The sequence below is a fragment of the Cucurbita pepo genome, chromosome LG10, assembly GCF_002806865.2.
Source record: "Cucurbita pepo subsp. pepo cultivar mu-cu-16 chromosome LG10, ASM280686v2, whole genome shotgun sequence".
In the NCBI taxonomy this organism is placed as follows: domain Eukaryota; kingdom Viridiplantae; phylum Streptophyta; class Magnoliopsida; order Cucurbitales; family Cucurbitaceae; genus Cucurbita; species Cucurbita pepo.
Window position 1 is genome coordinate 3,385,862 of NC_036647.1, and position 20,260 is coordinate 3,406,121.

The 20,260-nt window shown below is 37.7% G+C and overlaps 5 protein-coding genes across 7 annotated transcripts; 2 read left to right on the plus strand and 3 right to left on the minus strand.

Moving 5' to 3' along the window:
• The first annotated feature begins 413 nt into the window (after positions 1 to 413).
• On the plus strand, positions 414 to 2,661 carry LOC111803647 (E3 ubiquitin-protein ligase RHA2B-like). The gene is made up of 2 exons (XM_023688157.1): positions 414 to 941; positions 2,393 to 2,661. The coding sequence occupies exons 1-2, from the start codon at positions 482 to 484 to the stop codon at positions 2,413 to 2,415; spliced, it is 483 nt and encodes a 160-aa protein (XP_023543925.1). The 5' UTR covers positions 414 to 481; the 3' UTR covers positions 2,416 to 2,661.
• Positions 2,662 to 4,629: 1,968 nt separating this feature from the next.
• On the minus strand, positions 4,630 to 9,227 carry LOC111803644. Its single transcript, XM_023688152.1, has 7 exons — positions 8,864 to 9,227; positions 8,217 to 8,302; positions 7,353 to 7,499; positions 7,153 to 7,261; positions 6,402 to 6,525; positions 5,732 to 6,002; positions 4,630 to 5,005 (listed from the first exon to the last, which is right to left on the minus strand). Exons 1-7 carry the CDS (start codon positions 8,988 to 8,990, stop codon positions 4,898 to 4,900), a joined length of 972 nt encoding a protein of 323 aa, XP_023543920.1. The 5' UTR covers positions 8,991 to 9,227; the 3' UTR covers positions 4,630 to 4,897.
• A 488-nt stretch (positions 9,228 to 9,715) lies between these two features.
• Positions 9,716 to 13,092, minus strand: LOC111803646 (prostatic spermine-binding protein-like). Of its 2 annotated transcripts, XM_023688156.1 has the most exons (4): positions 12,857 to 13,027; positions 12,346 to 12,423; positions 12,075 to 12,212; positions 9,716 to 10,419 (listed from the first exon to the last, which is right to left on the minus strand). In XM_023688156.1, exons 3-4 carry the CDS (start codon positions 12,192 to 12,194, stop codon positions 9,937 to 9,939), a joined length of 603 nt encoding a protein of 200 aa, XP_023543924.1. In that variant the 5' UTR covers positions 12,195 to 12,212; positions 12,346 to 12,423; positions 12,857 to 13,027; the 3' UTR covers positions 9,716 to 9,936. The 2 variants fall into 2 exon arrangements, with proteins under 2 accessions (XP_023543924.1, XP_023543922.1); XM_023688154.1 differs by lacking the exon at positions 12,346 to 12,423 and having other exon boundaries at positions 12,857 to 13,092.
• On the minus strand, positions 12,856 to 16,870 carry LOC111803641 (pentatricopeptide repeat-containing protein At2g22070). Of its 2 annotated transcripts, none has more exons than XM_023688148.1 (2): positions 14,233 to 16,870; positions 12,856 to 13,655 (listed from the first exon to the last, which is right to left on the minus strand). In XM_023688148.1, the coding sequence occupies exon 1, from the start codon at positions 16,661 to 16,663 to the stop codon at positions 14,315 to 14,317; it is 2,349 nt and encodes a 782-aa protein (XP_023543916.1). In that variant the 5' UTR covers positions 16,664 to 16,870; the 3' UTR covers positions 12,856 to 13,655; positions 14,233 to 14,314. The 2 variants fall into 2 exon arrangements, with proteins under 2 accessions (XP_023543916.1, XP_023543917.1); XM_023688149.1 differs by lacking the exon at positions 12,856 to 13,655 and adding an exon at positions 13,990 to 14,137.
• Positions 16,871 to 16,968: 98 nt separating this feature from the next.
• Positions 16,969 to 20,226, plus strand: LOC111803645. The gene is made up of 7 exons (XM_023688153.1): positions 16,969 to 17,177; positions 17,298 to 17,499; positions 17,637 to 17,975; positions 18,086 to 18,132; positions 18,361 to 18,423; positions 19,671 to 19,803; positions 19,906 to 20,226. Exons 2-7 carry the CDS (start codon positions 17,373 to 17,375, stop codon positions 19,920 to 19,922), a joined length of 726 nt encoding a protein of 241 aa, XP_023543921.1. The 5' UTR covers positions 16,969 to 17,177; positions 17,298 to 17,372; the 3' UTR covers positions 19,923 to 20,226.
• Positions 20,227 to 20,260: the final 34 nt, after the last annotated feature.

Sequence of the window (20,260 nt, forward strand, 5' to 3'; positions counted from 1 at the left end):
GTTATTATCGTACGATCTTTTAAATGGTAATTAATCTTTAATTTATTGAGTTATACTTAAATTAGAGAACAACGTTTGTGTACATATGTATTGACGAGTCTTTCAATACTACAATTATACATTTGTTGTGACAGTAACATATGGAAAGGATTATATTAATGATAGTGACGATATGGATAGTGACTTTGATATTAACCCAACGGTTTTAATTTAACGAGTTCGATTTCAAAAATATTAAANAGGAAAAAAAAAAAAAAAAAAAACATCCGGGCTTATCTAGAAAACACGGTTTTAGCAAATCCACGTGTATGGAACCGAGGTTGGTTGGAGAAATTCTGTAATTACGGGAGTGAATATTTTAAAAAAAGAAAAAGAAAGAAAATAAAAAGAAAGTAATGCAGGGACGATTTTTTTCCGAAAGATTATAAAATTAAAAGAATTGAATCAGTGGAAACTATCCGCCAATTTCCATCCCGAAGCCATGGGAGCTCTCTCCGAGTTCTTCTCCCACCTCCACACAATGACCGCAGTCTTCATCACCCTTTTACTTCTCGAATGCGTTACTCTCATTCGCACCATCTTCGGTTTGAGACCTAACGCCGACAAGCGCGTAATTACGACGGCGCAGTTTTTGAAATTGATCGAGGAGAAGAATCCGACCATCCGATTCTCCAAGAAAGTTACCTCGAGTTCGGACGATCAGTGCGCCGTTTGCCTCTCTGAATTTGAGGAAGGGGAGATGGTACGGAAATTGCAATGCAACCATACTTTTCACAAGGATTGCCTCGATAATTGGTTGAAACTCTTTTTTGCTACCTGTCCGCTTTGCCGGTGTAAGGTTTTGCCGGACGATATCGTCGCCGGTTACCGCAGGCTGCGAGACCGTGTAGAGTACGACGGCAGCGACGAGGAGCTCATCTTTTTGTTATCGGCATTACATGGTAACAGTATATATAGGTTTTTCTAGGGCGAAATACCAATTTCATTTTGTTCATCACAGAATAGAATCAAATAGCATAGAATCTTGATTTTCTGTATTAACTAGGAAATATTGTTTTCTCCTTTCACTGACGAACAATAGCGTTAGGGAACAGCTCGTTTCTGGTTCGATTGATCAGGAGCCAGATCGCGATAAATCGTGTATGCTTCTCTTGCAATTACGCAAGCCAACTGTTTGATACTTCGTTTGCATGATTGCTTCCTACTCTTCCTGGTTATTCGTCAACGAATATCATTAATTCTGGGGACAGCCAATTTACTTGATTTTTTTTNGGGGGACCTTTGTTCCCAATAAGACACTGAAATCTGCTCTAGAATCATCCAAAGCATAGCATCTTTTATCCATCCGGAAGTTTACTTGGGCTAATCCGAAGGATCTTTAACAAAATTGAAGATGTTAGTTAGATGATCCCTTAGTGTCATTTGAAGGAGGCTTATTGCCTCGTAGGGCCAGGGGATATTATGCGACTTATAATTATAGTAGATGCGAGTTGGTGGTCTAATTTATGGGGCTTTTAGAGGGTAACTAGAATGGTACTTGACGGCATTTATTAAGAACATAAGTTGAAAGAAAAAGCAAAATTTGTTGGTTTTCCCTTGTGTTTCCATGGGGGTTTAGGTGGAGATGGTAGGAGGAGGACCAAAGGCTCTGTTTGTAGGCTGTAACAAACTGATTTAGCTCATCTTCTCTGTAGTTAAGCCCCAATCTTATGTGTTTCTGTTGCCCATTTTCTTCAATCCTACTCCAACTCTTGAACACCCATCAAAAGATGAGGGAAATTGAGGACATGCTTAATTAGCAGCCTGGTCTGATAAAACAATTTTCAAGAACCATGATTGGGTCAGGTGACTTGTATTATTAAGGTTATATTGCGTAGTTCAAGGAATAACAACTTTAGCATTCTCAGAATCAAGTTTTATATGGTGAACCCAAATACCTTCCCACTGTCTTTAGGACTGTTCCTGAGAATAAGTTCGAAAAATTTCCTCTCCTAAATATTCTGTACGTCGGGCACTTGCAATAAGTTGAAAGGGAGCAGGCTAGACCTGGTGGTGCAGGGAAAGGTAATTGTAAAAGATTTGACATTTAATACCAGATTGTTGAGTAATAGTACCAAACCAAAAGAGCGCATCTGTTCTGGCCGTGAGTTTGGTTAGATGCAACTGATCCCATTTGAAAATTAGCGGTAATCAGGGCTGCTGGACTTTAGCATTATGTTCTTGGTGCTTTGAATTATACTCGTTTATTTTGAGATTAATTTGTGTTAGATTATCTGATGAAGATAGAATTGATTTGATGATTTGATGATTTGATTGATAGCTGTTATATCCGTTGGATTTTAAAATCATAAGGAATCTTTTATAACATGCCTATCATTCTATGTTGTGACAGCTGCCGGCAACAATTATCTGTAAGCTTGGTTTGGGGCCGAAAATAAGGGACATTCTGGATGGTCTAACATTTATATGATTATACAGTTCATGAATATAAAGATTAACCTTTATTTTTTTGTACAGTAAATAACTGAAAAGTTCCAAGAAAATAGTCGATTGTTATGATTGTAATTTTTGTGGGAGTACACTTTTGCAATTAGTTGCAGATACTTTGTGACCCATTTAAATTTATTGATAACAATAGAAATGTGGAGATTGTGGAAATATCAATATCTGGAGATATTATGATATCTTGTCACCGTAAGAAACTTTAGAACGATTTGATTTGATTTACACTTTTAATTCAAAAAGATTGTAGAATTGAACTGTTACTATAGTATTCAATCAAATCATAATCAAAAAAAAAAAAAAAAAAGAAAAAAGGACAGCGACTCGTGAATCCACCATAGCAGATTCAGAAAGCATCCTTATGAACTTTTGACGATTTCTTGAAATCCAAATCATCGATCTTCTTTCTTCCAACATTCAAATGGCTAATCCAAATCCAAAAGCATTTCCAGAGTATAATAAGATTACGAACACTGTACAAATCAGACAGACAGACGAGACGAGAAAGAATTACAGTATATATATATATATATAACATAATGGCCGGAAGGAACTCAGGCGGAGAAGAATCCGGTGGAAGCGGCTCGGCCAATTTGGGATTTGGGGTTGAAAACCCATTTGAATTCCGACATCTCAGCATTTTGTTTTGCTATTTCCATCATCTTCTTCATCCTAATCGCCGAAGCAGTTGCAGAGATGGAAACCCAAGAACCCAAATCTTGAAGCTTTTGCGTCTCCTTCTCTTGCCTCGGATTCTTCATCCTTCTCTCGTACTCCTCTGCAACAAGAATTGCAATATCCGCCATGGCTATGATTTTCGAACCTCGCTCTTGATTTTGATGTGGCCCTCTTCGTGGGAGGAGATAATTTATATTCAAATCGGGGGATGATTATGGATAAGGCTGACAAGTCGGTGTAGTGTCTGAAAAAGGTGGACTGGTGACTGAGTCTGGTTTCTTGGGCATTTTGCTTTCACTTTTCTATGGATGAATAGATTTGTATATTTTATTGAAGGGTCTTTCGGATACTACAAAATAAAGGATTTCTTGATGACAAAGTTTGGGATTTTGGTGAAAAAAAAAATGTCCCTTGGTTATTCTTTTCACATTTCATACCCATACATATACCAATTCTTAATTAAATTATATATAATTGACATATTAGACATCAAATTCTAGATAATATTTACGTATTTTAATATAAAATTAAATTTTAAAAAGGAAAATTCATATAGAAGCATGTGGTTATTCCTTTTTCTGTGGTACTTTAGGGACCCGTTTTCTTGTTATTGGTATAGGAATTAATGGCAAAAAGAAAGTGGTTTCTGAGAATCAAAACCGCCAAACTCAGCAAATGGTTTTGATCTCAAAACCAAAACCACATCACTGACAATGCTTAACACGTCAGATGTATGTAAGTAATACGTGTCTAATTACTATTCGTCTTAAACAATAATAATAAAATTGACGGATAATTAAATCGTGTTCAGAAGACGTGGCACCATATCACAGGTTGTTTACATGCAGCGGTCGGTGGCAGTCCACGTATTTTGTTTCGTTATTTTTATATTAAATATAATATAAATAACTTAATGTAGTTTTAGTCTTCTAAATCAGAAGATGATGATAATGATAATAATGACAAGGCTATCATAAATTATACAGAAATTTCAATAATTACTTTTAATTCGTAACTATTTTTAGTAAAGTTTTAGAACGAAATTATACTTTTATATAAAAAAATATTTCTACAAGAAAAAAAACCTCCTACATTTGAAAACATTTCTTTTCCCATTTTGTTTTCTTTGTCAGGCTATGAAAGTCCCCGGCTAATTTAGAAAATGATGAAAGTCCCAAGCTAACTTAGAAAATGATTAAGAGTTTATAATCAAAGAATATTCTCCCCATTGATACAAGGTCTTTTTTTACTCAAATAAAGTCACGAGAGCTTATACTCAAAGTGGACAATATCATAGCATTGGAGAGAGTTGTGTTCATCTAACATCTCATACTTAAAACCAAAAGGAATTATTGTTTAAAAAAAATGAAAAACAAGAAAATTGTACCCTTTTTTTTTTTCCTGAATTATTTCAAACAAAGAGGAAAAAGGAAGTAAAAGAGCAGTCAATTCACAAAAACACTTTAATATAGCTTTAGACTGTCAGTTTTCACTGTGGGTATTCAAATTCGTTGCCATTTTCTCACACTGAAAAGATAAAAACTAGGCAGTCTAACCATACAGACGAAATGCAGAGGCTAAGTATTATGTGTATACGTATGGGACTTTCTTGGTCCGAATTAAAGATCTGCAAGTGAGAAGCAATAGCATTATGGTCAGTTCAGGCTTTGAACAGATATACTCTTCCGGGGGAATATGAAGAGTGACCCATTTCATTTCATAAAAGGCCAAGAGTTTTCAGTTGTTGAACGTGCTCAGCTGGAAGTGGTGGAGGTAACCACTCAGATCCTGTCATCTCCCCATCTACATCTTCCACAACATATTCCTGAGAGGAATCAGAACGTATTAAGAAATGAGAATTTATGGTCCCAAACACAGTCGAGACCACAGTGGATAAGAAATCAATTATTATAATCGAAAGGTAGATGTTCAATCACCAACCCTGAAATGGTTGGACCTAAAAAGAAGAAAACAGCATACTCATAAACAAACCAACCATCAGAATATAGTATTTGATATTGAACCATTAGTGTCCCCCACACTCCTGTTATCCTTTCTTCCCCAAAAGATGGAGGTCATGTCCCAACATTTTCCTACCCACTGATTAATACGACAGACCTCATGAATATGAATGTGCTTGGGGGCACCCACCTCCATCAATGATGTTGACTTTGCATTCCTTTTTTGAGGGACGTGTTTGGAAGACGAATAGCAAAAATTTTAAGAGCACTTTTGTTCTGACCAATGCAGAACACTTTTAATTTTTTTGATAATCAAAGTAGTTTGAAAATTTCTAAAAGTAGATAAAAAGCGCTTAAAGAGCTTTTAGATGAAACGTTTAATCACTTTTGCTTACAAAATAAAAGCTCCACTTTAAAACACTTTTTCAAAATGATATCTCAAACTCACCCAAATCCAGTTGGTTCTGTTTATTTCAACAGTTAGTCTATTATATAGAAAAAAAAGCCATATTCAAGTATTTACCCTCCTAGATCAGTGCATCATTGAAAGTTATGCGCATACGCAGCTCAAAAGAGATCAGCCAACTCACCTTTGTAAGCATTCTTTTTGCAAGTATGTGATAGTGTCGTTGCCATATTCGTTGTCCAACCATGGTAGCTACCAAGACGCTGTAGAAGATACCAATCACTGTGAACAAACCAAGAACAATCAAGGCCATTATAAATAATAATGGCAGTCCTGCTTCACCAGCACCTCCTAGGCATCCGCATTCGGTTGCGATGCTTCCACAACTTTCGAAGCAAGTGGTGCAGTCAGTCCACATACAAAGAGTACCAGGCAAATGACAGTCAGCACATAGTCTGCAAAGATATAAGAAAACACATAAAAAACATGAGAATGCTGAATAACCTAAAAGTACTATTTTTGCAAAACATTTCCAACATTTAAACTCTATAATTTGATGGAGAAAGATATAAAGAACTTGGACAAGGTATTTTGTCATTATTCTAACAGAGCTTGAACGAATTCCCAGCTTGGCTAAATGTCAAATACTCTATACTACGGTTCATCAATATTCTTTCAATTATAATTGGACGGGAAGCAGAACAGAGAAAAATCAGTTGAGTTAGAGAAACATCACTGCATGAGAGTCATACCTTAAAGAACGAGTCTAAACTCCTCAACAAGAATTTTTATGATAAGGAAATAATAATTTTGAACATAAAGCCAAAAGAAACTGTGAAACAATAGATTTATACCCAGGGTGGCAACAACATAGACACAATTCTCTACATGGCTGAGCCAAATCATTCCTAACTCTCCGATCATAACAAGTGATGAAGCATCCAGACAAGCCGAGCAATGCAAAAAATAATAAAGCTCCTGCATAGAAATAAAATTTATAGGCGATGTTCAAGTAGATAAAATATAAAACTGTTATTATGATTACAGTAAAAGGCCATAAACCATTCAATACTTCCTTCTTATGGGGTTCAACAACATGAATCAAAACATGTGATCATGTAATGAGAACATTCTTTTAAGCTGTTGTTCTGTACCCTCACAGTTTCATTAGTTTCTATGACAAGAAAAAAAATAGAACTTTCCCTTCTATCGCCAAACTTTATCTCACTAATCTTTTTTCCATACTCTCAACACCCATCCAGCTCATACTTCCTCTCGCCGTTAACTTCTCTATACAGACGTAACCTCTCTCAACAATTCTTCTTGCGTATCATATTTTTTTGCAACTTTAGATACATTCCTCTGGTAGCTTATCAATTCTTAAAATACTAATTAAAGAAAGAATAAAGGGTAGATTATTTTTTGTCATCAAAGATCTTCTGCTAAAAGTTATTTTGATGAGAACAGTTCAAAGTCAGAAGCACTCCAAACAGACCAGCAAACAAGGCGACTAAGCCAAACTGCCTGAAGCCAAACAAGCTTACGCCCTACTGTTATAACATAAATTATGCATGCAAATCTTGAATCAGTTTTTTGAGATTTTACCACATATGTAATAAAAACTAATTTTGTTATCAAAACCCCACGTAAGACGAAGCCAGTAATGTTGAAAACCATCTACAAAATGCGTCAAATATCCCAGAGAAGCAATTACCTGCACAAAGATAAATATTACACATAAGTATAATCAATTGCTAGAACATAAATTGATTTGCGACAAATTGAATAGAAAACATAAAACTTACAAGCTGAACCGCCAAAAATATAAATACAATATCTCTAGTCACAAAAAATCGAAATTTCAGGGTTCGCCATTTCCTGTCAGCAACAGCATGTACTCTCAAATGGTAAGGGGCCTTACATGTGGTACAATGAGCAAAAGCAAACCCTTCCTGCAATTTTAATCACGGCTGATCAAATGTAACTAGATGATGACTATAGCAATTTCCTTTTTTTATTTTTCTAGATAAGCATAGGACTAGTCTAAGAAGATAAAAAGGTGACTGTAAATACTAGGCTAATATTACAGGCATAGGCAGATAGAAATACCGCCCAAGAGTAGTAATACTTTTTATTTCGTTGATGACCCTAAACTGTAGTTATGCGTGTGATAAAAAATGAAATTTCAGTAATGCTGCTGCAAGGAAAAAAGAGATGATAATGCCAAAATATAAGTTAATCTCTTAAACAATGAAAGGTAGATTAACAATCACTTGAAAAGGCTGGACTTGGTCATGAAGGTGAGCAAAATATAGTCAGTAAGATGATCTACCAACAACAATCAATAATTCAAAATGAACGGTGTTAGGAAAATGCCCACCAACTTCTGCTTCTTTACCAACATTCATAGGTATCAAGGGGACTGGGGGTAGTGGAGGGGGAAGGAGTAACAATTAAGAGCAAACACAATTGCCAATCACCTTGGATGTATGATTCTAATTAATAGAAGACGGGTACAAATGCCAGCTACAACCAGGAATATAATAATTCACTATTACTATATTTAGACAGCATTTGCACTACAGTTAAGAATATAGGCAACAACATTAGAACACCAACATGCCTGAGTTAAATTTACAGAAGTATACGAAGTCAGATATCATTCATACCTTCACAGCCCGCCAATGATCCAGACATTCTCGATGAACATACTTTGATGTCCCCTTGCATTTGCAGGGAGCAATAAAATCCCTACCTGATTAGGTAATGAAACACGCACATTGGTCAATTTAAAATAGTCCCCTGATCAAACACCTACAGAATGATCCCTATGTCATACGGCCATCTCATACCGTTAAACAAGACTTTAAATGAACAGGCAACTCCAAAGAATTCTAAAGTACAAATGCCAAGTGGGGGAGAGGGGAAGGGACTGCCATGGTTAACATAGCTCGTTACAGCCCTACAAACGGTCAATTTAACTAAATTTTAACATCGAAGAACCTAATTTAACTTCAAGTTTCACCGTAGTGAAAGACATTTTCGATCATAAGAAAACACACCTTGAATTTAGAATATTGTTGTTCTAGGGTTCAAAGAACTGTGCCTAAAACGCTGCATTGAGCCAATTGACTGGATGATCATTCTAATTAACGTCAGTATAAAGAAAGTGGGAAAAAAAAAAATAGCTGCCTTCGTTAATTTCCCAGAAGGAAAATGTGGAACATGCCCAAATGAAAACAATCCCCATCAAGCATCGTCGGAAAAATAGTCGAAACCTAGCAAAAAACTGAATAACAAAGGAACGGCAAATTACCATCGGTCTCGAGGCAAATTCTACATTGTATCTGCTCCCCTTGGCCGGCTTCGAGGTCGATCTCACTGGGGTCGCTGATCGGAGGCGGTGGAATAAGAGGGGAAGAATCTGACGGTTGACCCGCCATTGGGAATTAAAAAACGGGAAACACAGAAAATGGGCGGAAAGAGTGGAGGGAATTAGTAGAACATGAAGAAGAAATGACCCGTGTCCATGTAAATGCCGTCTCCACCTTGGTGCGGGTACCCCAGAGGATTTAGAAGCTGTGAGAGAATAATTTTGGTGAAGCAAGAAGAAAGCAAGAGGGTTTACAAGTGGAGACCAGAAAGTGGTTGAATGTCGTTCTTCCCAAAATGGCCTCAGCCTTCTCAATTGCGACCTAACTTATCCTCCTCCAATCATATTTCATATATCAAATCACAATTTAATCACACTTCCTAAATTCTTCCCTCACTAATTCAAATTAGACACCTCTTAATTCATAACATAAAATTTATATCACAATAAATAAATTTTACTGTGAGAGATCGTACATCCGTTAGAAACGAGAATGAAACTTTCTTAATAAGACATATCGTAAAACTTTCTTAATAAATTGACGAATATGCATAACGAGCCAAAACATATCGTAAAAGCTGACGACAATATGTAACGAACCAAAACAGACGAAATCTATTAGGGGTGGACTTCAACGGTGGCGAGATTGACGAATATATATTATAATGGGCCAAAACATACTGGACCAAAACAAGACGATATCTATTATTGATGTAGGGATATTTTTATTTTTATTTTATTTTTATTTTAATATAAAGTATAAACAGGAGTGGAATAGCCAAATTAATTAAAGCATTGGAACTAATCGCCGTTTATCGCTGCCGCAGCAAAAAGAGGTTCAGAAGTACTCTAAAATCATTCAGTTGAGACATAATTACTAATTTGGAAGTTGGAACACATCCTAACAAACGTTCTCAAGAAGCTAAAATAAAATTAAAAAAAGAAAAGAACCCAGAAGTCAGGGAACAAAGCTACATATGAAAAGTGTCTAACTCGTTTCTTTCATCTCTCTAATTTTACTTCTTCCTCTTCTTGGGAGGCTGGAGTGCTTCCTCATCTTCATCCTCGTCCTCCTCTTCCTCATCTTCATCCTCGTCTGCTACTTCATCCTCGTCTTCTCCACCATCATCATCGTCATCACCGTCGTCATCTTCGTCGTCATCGTCACCATCATCGTTATCATCATCATCATCCCCATCATCATCTTGATCCTCCTCCCCGTCAAACTCTTCTTCTTCCTCCCCATTCTCTTCGGCCCCACCAGCTCCGCCCTCGGGATTCTTCTTTGAATTACTTTTACTATTGTCGTTAAGGTTGTTGGCGTAGTCATCGCCATCTTCAGATGATAAATCCTCGTCACCTTCACCTTCACTTAAGTCGCCATCCCCATCATCGTCGTCATCGTCGTCGCCTTCAGCATCAAGTGGTGGGGGTGATGGGCACTGGGTGGGACTGTCTCCTTTCATTCCAGGTTTGATCAGAAACGCCCCAAGGGGATCCTGCAACAATATTTCCAAGGAGTACAATAGTTCATGAGGTTAAGCATGTCATAAACCGTATCACTTGCAAATGGTTGTTTGTTACCATCAAGAGAAACAGACAGAAACCATACAAGGACAGCATCAATTTCTAAGTTCCTTGTAACTAAGAATTCAACATGGTAGGCAACATATTTTAATGAAACCAATAAACAATAATGCTAAAAACAAGACAAAATTTTTCTATAAGCCAAGTTTATACGATTTAAGAAGTCAAATTGCGGAGTCATACCACACAATTAATCAGGTTCGTTTCTTTTTACAATTTTAAAACTTGATGACTAGTAGTGATAAGGATTTATTATTTATAATTTCTAACAGACTACAATGGGGCGTGTTAACAGAAATGAATAGAACGGCAGGCGTACATGTTGCTGGCCAGGGCCTAGCATCTTGTTGGCCTGCCCTAAGTCTCAAGTCTCTGTTTTTACTTTTACCTCCTCCACTTTTTATTTTTTACCATATTTTATTTTAAACCGTCTTTTCTTGTCGGAATCTGTTCACCAACCAACGTCATAAGGACTAGCTTTAACGTCTGAAATACCCACTAAGCTTAATTGGCAACATCAATTGGATGTCAGAAATGGCATCCACACCATTAAGAAGCAGAAAGCAGGAGGATGATGGGAAAGGAATACACTTCTCCCAATCACAACTTGCGGGGTACTATCAAGTAATAAATAGACATGGGAAGGTTCAAAAATATGATTCTTTGGGGCACTCGAAACCACGTATTAAGATTGATTCCTAATAACACTATCCTCATAAAAGTCACAAATACTCCAAGAATAATTCGAGCCCGAGTCCAGAGCTAAATATTCCAACAAAAAGGAGATTCTCCATATCTTTCAACTGTTTACTGAAATTTCCCATCAAATTGAATAAATCTAGCGGCAATTCTGTAATTCAAGATGAAATTGCGAGCCATCAATAGTGTATCCTCAACCACTGAAATGAAGTAGAAGTAAAAGAAGGGTATGGCGTGTTATTCAAGTCGTCGGTGTGAGGGCATTTCCGTAAATTTTGGATCACACCTCACCGAAACCCATCAAGTGGGGTCAATGAGATGATGTCCCAATAGAAAAAGAGTAGGGGGAAAGATAAATCCAAAAGAATCCCAAGACGCGTGATTACAGTGATTTCGAGAACTCCCAACTTTTCCTAGAAAAAGAAAACAGTATAAAACTCTCTACATAATAATTTTGAAAAATAAACATTTTTTTAATAAAAAATCAACCAAAATAATCTAATCATAGCCGTACGATGGGGATCAGTTTATAAGCCAAATGAAGGAGTGGCAGTGGGTGGATGCCTATTGGATATTTTCACACCTAATCTACACAGGCTACAGCTTACTCTACCGACTTAAAGCTCAGCCGAAGTCGCCAACATCAAACAGTTGGCCAAAGCCAGCGGACTTCCAAAGGAAACACACCAAAACCATCCAGTAAAAACCGATAGAAACATAATTTTTCCACCATTATGGAAAGCACAGCCAGCATACTCTTAGCATATCACGCGACCAAAAAATTCTTTTAAAAGGGAAAAAGTTATTAATTGGGTTGATTGAACTTAGAAATGAGAGAGTAATTAAAAAACTTTAGAAAGTGCCTTGCCTGAGCCAGGAGCTGGGTGTTGACCAGAGCCGAAGCTAGTAAAGCAGCTAACCCTTCACTAGCGCGTGCGAGTGAGCCATCGCGGAGCGTGACACCTGCTGAAGCATTTGCTATCTCCATTCGCGCGGCGACTGTTTCCTGCGAATGCATCAAAAGGCAAAGAGGGAAAAATAAAAAAAATTGATGAGAGAGCTGGTCGCCGTCAGATCTGTCCCCAAAAAATTTCAACAGCCGTTAAAAAATTAAAATTATGACAAAACACCAACTCCACCGGAAATTCTGTCTCTCAGTCTCTCAGTCTCTCAGCCAGCTTCCTACCGTGTTGATTTGGTAGTTTCTACCGCCTATCCTGGGGTTTGACCATGGGTAATAAATCCAAAAAGGCTCATTCTAGGTAATATTCAAATACCTTTTTTTATAAAAAGAAAAAAAAAAAGAGCAGAGGAAAATTTCTGACGCATCCTCTTGAGAGCAAAGACGCGTCGACTTTCAGTGAAGCAAAAATTCCAGAGTCCATAAAGTCAACGGTAAATCCAGCACAAAAGTGACAAAAAACCATAGATATACGAGAAATTAAACTCTATGTTCATAGTAAAACGACCATAAACCAGAGAAAATTCAGTTAAATCGTCCACAAACGACCTCGAAACAGTAGCAGCTGAAGAAAACAAGCAAGATGAAGCAAAAAAGCAGAAAACAAGAAGAGATCGAGCTGAAATAGAGGAAACAAAACAGATATAGATACAGGAAGAAAACAACAAAGAATTGAGAGTAAAGCGTACCGAGAAGACAGATCAGAGCAGGGAGATTGTAGATCTGGACGTACCGCGATCTAAAATCACAGAAAAGAAGCACAAGAAGCAACGTTCATTCTGGACCGTCCGATCGAGATTGAAAAGACACAGAGAAACGAAGATATAGAATTATCGGCGGCTCTCAGAGAAGGGTGGGAGGGAAGGGTAGGGTGGGCTGAGGGGGGTGAGGTGGGAAGTGAGAGAAGCGAGAGCGATTACTGGAGACCGACTGCCCGTAATTTTCCAGACCGGTATCGGGCAGATCGGGCAGCGTCGTACTCTTGTAAAAAAGTCCGCGTTTTAAGCTGCCCAATGAGTCTCAATGGACAGGTGTGGGTTCGGATAACTTTTCTCATAAATTTTCCCTTTGGTCCTTTCATTTTTCCTTTTTTACTTTTTCAGCAACGGCCTTTTTCATTTATTACATACCACCCTTCCTCCAACCAAAATTGTCTTTTTCCGTAAGCTCTCCCTCCCCTTTCCCCTCTTTTAAACTATGATTTAAATTTAATATGCCTTCCAACCTTAACAACTCTATCTTCACACCGAACATATTCAAATCATAAATAAAAAAAATAAAAATAAAAACAAGACGTCGTCGATAATAAATTAATAATAATGAAAGGATCTAATTAATTTAACAAAAAAAACCTATGAACTTATATTTGCAGCAAGGCCGTGGTATGGGCCTTCCTAACCCAGGCCCATTCCTGGCCCAACTATCCGTGTTCTTCTTGTAAGGATGAGAACTCCGGTTCAAAACCATGGATGATGTGTAATAATAGTCCTACAAGATCATAAATATGATGTGTTATATAATAAAGAAGGGACTTCCATGCATTTTCCCCTTTCCAATGGGATATACTTTTTAATTTATGGATCTCAATTTTAATTCAAATTTACAGATGGCTAGTTTTCATTGTAAATTTATTATTTTTTTTGTAACCGCTAATGGATATTATCTGCTATGGCTCATTACTTATGTTTTAAAAAACGTTAGCAATGGAGAGATTTCCATACCCCTACAAGGAATGCTTCCTTTCCTCTACAACCGATGAGACCTCGTGATTTTAAAATCAATCAAACATGACAGAACACTAGACAACCGTTCGATATAAAGGTAGAATAAATGTAGGCGTGCTGTGATTCAAATTGTAAAAGTTCAAAGGAAAAACATGTAAGTTAGTTAAGAATTTAGAGATGAACCATGAAAATCCATGGTAGCTATCTTTTGAGATGAACCCACTACTGGTTTCAGCAATGGATGTTCTGCAGTCAAGGTAGGATTTATGTTGTATGGCTGATTTAGGCAGATTTCTAAAATGAAACCAAACTTTCAAAAGAGCAACAGAGGAAGAACGTACCTGGTTTTCTCATGCTTGGTGTGTGTGTTTTTGTCATATCAACCAGTATTCTTTTGTGGATGAAATCTCTAAATGATTACGCCTACCAATAGTCCCGACAAGAACAGGCGCCATCCTTAAAATGGTGAAATCGAGTAGCATCTCTCACAATGATTTCCCTTCCTACAAGCTTGGAGATGAACTTTATAGCAGAATGGCAGTCATTACAAACTCTAAGGTTCTTCATAATCCTCAGCACAGTGTTCTCTGGTGTACTCAGAAGACCAAATGCTATAGCAAGTTTCTCACTATGATATCTAAGAATCTGCTCCTTCACCTCTTCTTCAAGGTCATGAAGCACTGATTCAGTGTCAGGGATGAACCCCATCTTTTTTATGTCCTCCCAAATCTCATCCATCAACTTATAGATTTCATCTTTCTGTGGATGAATCACGTCTTCAACTCCAAATGCATGAACTTTGTTCTTAATATGAATCCAACTAAATCCTTTATCTTTCTTCACTCCTCTATCCTTCATCAGCTTTCTAGTTTTGGCAGCGTTTTCCCATTTCCCGCAAGCTGAATATACATTAGCAAGAGCTGAGTATGCGCCGCTGTTTCCAGGATCAATATGAAGCAGTCTTTCCGCTGCAACTTTCGCCAAATCTGCATTTTTATGGATCTTACAAGATGCTAGTAGCGATCCCCAAGCTATATTATCTGGCTCTATAGGCATGCTTTCAATGAATTGGTATGCTTCTTGAAGCAATCCAGCTCGTCCATAAAGATCGATCATACATGCATAATGACTTAGAGTAGGTTCAATTTTATGTACTTCAGTCATCAGATTATAGTAATTTCGACCTTGTTCTATTAATCCCACGTGTGTACAAGCAGACAGCACTCCTACATAAGTGATATGGTCAGGTTTCATACCAACTGAGAGCATCCTCTCAAACAGGCTGATGGCTTCTTCTCCAAAGCCATGCTGCGCCAGAGCCATGATCATTGATGTCCAGGACACAGTTTCCTTCTTCCCGCTGGTAAGATCAAAAACTCTTTTGGCTATATTGATGCTTCCTGCTTTAGCATACATGGCTATCAAGGCATTAGTAACAGAAGCTGTTGAAGATTCTCCTGCTTTTATGGCTCTGGCATGGATTTGTTTTCCATGCTCCAAACTAGCCAAACTTGAACTTACACTCAGCATGCTCGCCAGGGTATAACTATTCGGCTCAGGGCCTTCGTTAACCATCGACCGAAACAGTTCCAGCGCTTCATTCCATAACCCGTTTTGCACATAACCAACAATCATGGCTGTCCATGCTATCACATCACGATCTCTTAATTTGTTAAATATCTCTCTGGCTGGTTTAACATCTCCAAGCTTGGTATAACCATCCAGTAGGGAAGTAAACGCTATAATGTTTAGATTTGAAGTCCTGTTATGCTCAATAATCAGTCTAGCTATTTCTACCCCACCTGACTTTGCATACATTGATATCAAAGCATTGCCAACTGCTTCAGAAGTTTCAGTTTCTGTTCTTAGAATATAAGCATGTATCTGTTTTCCAATATTCAGCTTCTCAAGATTGGCACAAGCTGATAAAACGCTTGCCAAGGTGAACTTATCTGGCTTTAAAGAAGATTCAAACAACATCTTCGAGAAGATATTCAGTGCTTCAAGATCATACCCTATCTGATTATAACCTGAAATCATCGAATTCCAAGAAACTATATCTCGGTCAGGCATTTTCTCGAACTGTGAAGCAGCAAGGTTAATCTGCCCAGATTGCATGTACAATGAAATCAAAGCATTCCACGTTGAAATGTTCTTCAGCGTCATCCTATCAAAAACAACTTTCGCTATAACCGGATCTCCACATTTTGCGTACATATTCAGCAGGGAAGTTGCAACAGAAGCGTGGCTGCCAAGTCCGAGTTTGACAACAAATGAATGAATCTTCCTACCAATGTCCAAAGCTTGATTTGCCGCGCAGGAAGAAAGAACATTACTGACCGTGAATTGAGAAGGCGGGACTCTCTCGGATATCATCTTCGCAAACATTCCAATCGCATTATCAAATAGACCCAATTGATTGTAACCCACGATGATCGCAGTCCAAGAAACGGGGTCGCAATCAGGCATTTCATACAGAAGGCGACGCGACGCATCGAAATTGCCCTGTTTAGCATACGCAGAGATCAAAGTGTTCCATGAGAATGTTGACTTAATGGGCATTTCATCGAACACATGGTGGGCATCCCTAACTGACCCAGTTTTAGCATAGAAGGTCATAAGATTATTTATCAAGTACACGCCAAGATGAAGGCCTTTCTTGATTATTTGAGAGTGAACTGACCTTCCGGCAAATGGGTCTCTGATTCTGACGCTTGTTTGCAGGATATGTGCAAAGAAGTCAGAAGAAGTGGGTGCATGAGCAACTTCCATAATTGAAGATTAATCCAGAGACGAAAAACAATCCCAGTGTTTAACCTCGCCATGAATTTATAGCCATCAATTTCAAAAGATAGCCAAATTGGTGGGAGACCGAGGCTCAGGTGCTTTGCTTTCGAAGCTACTGAGGATGCGTGCCAAAATGAGCGAAATGGTGTGGCGTAGCCACTGCCTGGTCTGAGTCGAATGACGCTTGGTTTAAAAAGTTTAAGAAAGACTTAAATATTCTCCCATTTTAGCCCCACTTTCTGGGCTCAACGGCCCATTTTAGGCACATCTGTAATATCCAACCCGCGCCATTCTCTTACCGTCCGCGGCATTATTCAGTTTCAAACTAGCTTCTTTCCCCGCCCAATCTTCCCCGCATCTTAACACTGCCCCTCCGCCGGAGCTGAAAAGGAGGAGAGAGAGATTTCGCAGCAGTTCACCGGCGAAGTTTAATCCATTCATTCCTGTCTCCGGTAGTTAGATTTCCTGAAGTCTTGGAAACCAATTGTTAGAAATTCAGGTTATTGACTTTCATTTGTGTTTATTTATGCCATTACCACTACGAACTTCAATTAATTACACTATGCACAACATTTAGGGTTTGAAAGTCTTTGTATTATTTTCATTTATGAAAATCTAGTGACAAATTGCGGATTCGTTTGAGAATGCTGCAACGTGAGTAGTCCAGTAAAGCCTAGAAAGACTGGTTGCTGAAATGGCAAGGCGAAAGGCGAAGAAGTCAGTTAAGAAGTCCAGCCCTTCACCTGTTCGAGAAGCAAAGGATGGATCAGCGAATGAGCTAAAAAGTGAGGATCAAGCATCATTGGTGTCCGACGAGGATGGTATGTTGAAATTCGCAGTAATTCCGATTCTTTTTCCGGAAGCCGGAACTTGATTTAAGGAAGAAAAAATTTTCTGTTAAAATTGTCCGAGGATTTAACATAATTGTTGCGCTGCTTTCGCCATTGTTTATGTTTAGTTGAACGGCATGCTACTGCAATCCGTGCGATTCGGGATGTGGAAATCGAGCGTTTGATTACTGAATTGCGGTTGCTGCGTTCGTATTTCAACAAAGAGCAATTGCAAACTCCTCTATTGCAATTTTTCGAAGAAAAACTTCCAAGCTTGTCCATTTCAAGACGAGGCGAACAAGGAGAAATTGAAGTGCAATGGAAGAATACAGAGGATGAATTACACACTAATCCAGCTGATGGAATAGATATACATGCTTCTCTCCTGCATCGCCTGTCCACAGCTTACCCTAACTGTTCTGCCGGAATGCGATCTTTTAATGGATTTGAATTTTCCAGTAAATCAGGTATCTGTAGATTTTGGATTTTGGATTTTGATGCGTAAAACTAATTGGTAAGTACACCTTTATGTGATGTTTCATTGCTGTAACTCATCTTCTTTCTCTACTGGTGGCAGTGAAAACAAATCCTTTCAATGTTGAGAACCTGCAAATTCCAAACTTCGTAAGTAATTTTACATTTGATATCTTAAATGTTTGCTAGAAATTCTTAAATTTAGACCTGTAGAATGAGTGATACCTTGTGAGCTCACAAAGTATGATTTAGTTTGTCTATATCTTTTGTTTCATGTCATTGTTTTGTGGAAGAATGCCTTACTCGTCTTCACGAGAAATAAAACCGTGTACGCTTTGGTATTGACTGATATATTTATTGACAATTCTTGCTTTCTAGGCTTTGGAGGAACCCTCAGATAACATGGTGCTTGGCATGCCAGACCTTCTCCAAACTCCTGGGGTTCGTATCTTCATGGTTTTTGAACATCGCTTATTAAGTTAGCCGTTTCATGTTAATATTCTATGATTGTCTGTTATGCCATTTTTTCAATATTTGGTGGTTCTCGACTCAAATTATTTAGGCACATATACGTTCCGGGTCAAAGGAATAGAATTACTGTAGTGGTAGCGTGTCTGCAATCAATTATTGATGTTTTGTTTCAAATAATTAAGGGCGTCTAAGCGAACTTGTGTGTATAAACTAATTATAAACAATTATCTAGCTTAATATTGAACTTCAATAAGTTTGGATACACGATGTCTTTGTCTTGGTAATGAGTTGGAATCTTGTTGCTGACCATCGGTTAGACTAGACTTTGTGGCTAACAAGGTCCACTATATAAATAGTGTAAACGGCTTAGAGAAAATGAGTTCAACACATAGTGGCCATCTTAGCTACGTAAGATTTAATATCCTGCAAGTATTTTTGATAGCCAATTATAATAGGTTCAGACGATTTTCCTGTTAGGTATAGTTGAAGCTCACAAACTCACCTCGATAAGATTTGTACTTTGTATACTCCGGTAAATTGTAAATGATCTTTATTACTGGTATTGGTTTTACAAAAGAATGCTATTTGAAAATACTAGTCATGGAACGTTGGATTATAGCTGAGTCTTCAGTGGTAATGTTCCTATGGATATCAATACCATGATAAAGGTTGTTCATATTCTTAAATGTACTCTGCTATCATCTGATCAAAGTTATCAACTGGAGGTGAAAAATCAATTGCAGGACAAGGATACAAAAAAGGTTATTGGGAGGCAATAATTGATAATTACTCATTGAAGTATAATTTTGTACGTAACAATAAATCACTACAGTGTGATTCGATTGCAAAGGGATTGATGGAAGTGCTGGTCTCATTTCAAGTTATTATTGCCATTACAAGTTTTAGTTATAGATTAAAAAAAAAATAATAAAAAAAAAATATATATATATATATTGACGCATTGAAATTTAGAAAAAGCGAGGAAAATCTTGATCCCATGGAAGGAAGCTGCAAAGATGAATTCCTAGTACAAAGATTAGTAAGGCTGTAGTTAAAAAACATGGTCTACATTTGGTAACGTTGTTTGGGGAATTGTTTCAGTAAAGTTTTCTATCTTTTTAGGAAAAGAATAATGTGTTTAGTTAACTGTTTCTTAAGTCTGGTTTGCCTTTCTTTTAGTGTATTCTACAATAAGCTAACTAATTCTCGTTCTGTAGGTAAGTAACCAAAGATTGTCTATTGGAATGACGCCAAAAACCCGAAGGCTGCCAAAGCCGGGGGAGGTGCTTGTATCTATCCATGGATCCCCGCTTGGCGTTTACAGGGAAGAAAACATGGAAGCAATCCATGGTATGTACAATTTGGAAATGTTAACGAGTAGGCCAAATAAGTTGGTGGGTAGATATGTTTATCATGCTTCTAAATTTTTCTAATAGACAAATTAATGTGCAGAATCAGAAGAGGGTTGATTTGCTGATTCAAGGCCACTTGACTGCTTGTCAATTAAAAAACTTCAAATGCAATCGTCCTGAGCATCGTTCCACCGGTCGTTCTATCAACCTACTTGCCATGTATCTACCCTTTTGATTACTGCTTATTAAAAGCTACTCCTTGTGTATAACTAAAAATTTGAGTGCTTTTACTCGAGGGAACGAGCATGAACAAACGCACAATATCTCCACTAGATTTTTGTGTGTGAATATTTGTTGTGAACCTTGATGTTGATATTGATCAAAGGTGAATCAAAGGCTAAATCAGCTTTTACTCCATTAATTTCCCTCCAGAATACGTTGAGAATCTTGCATCG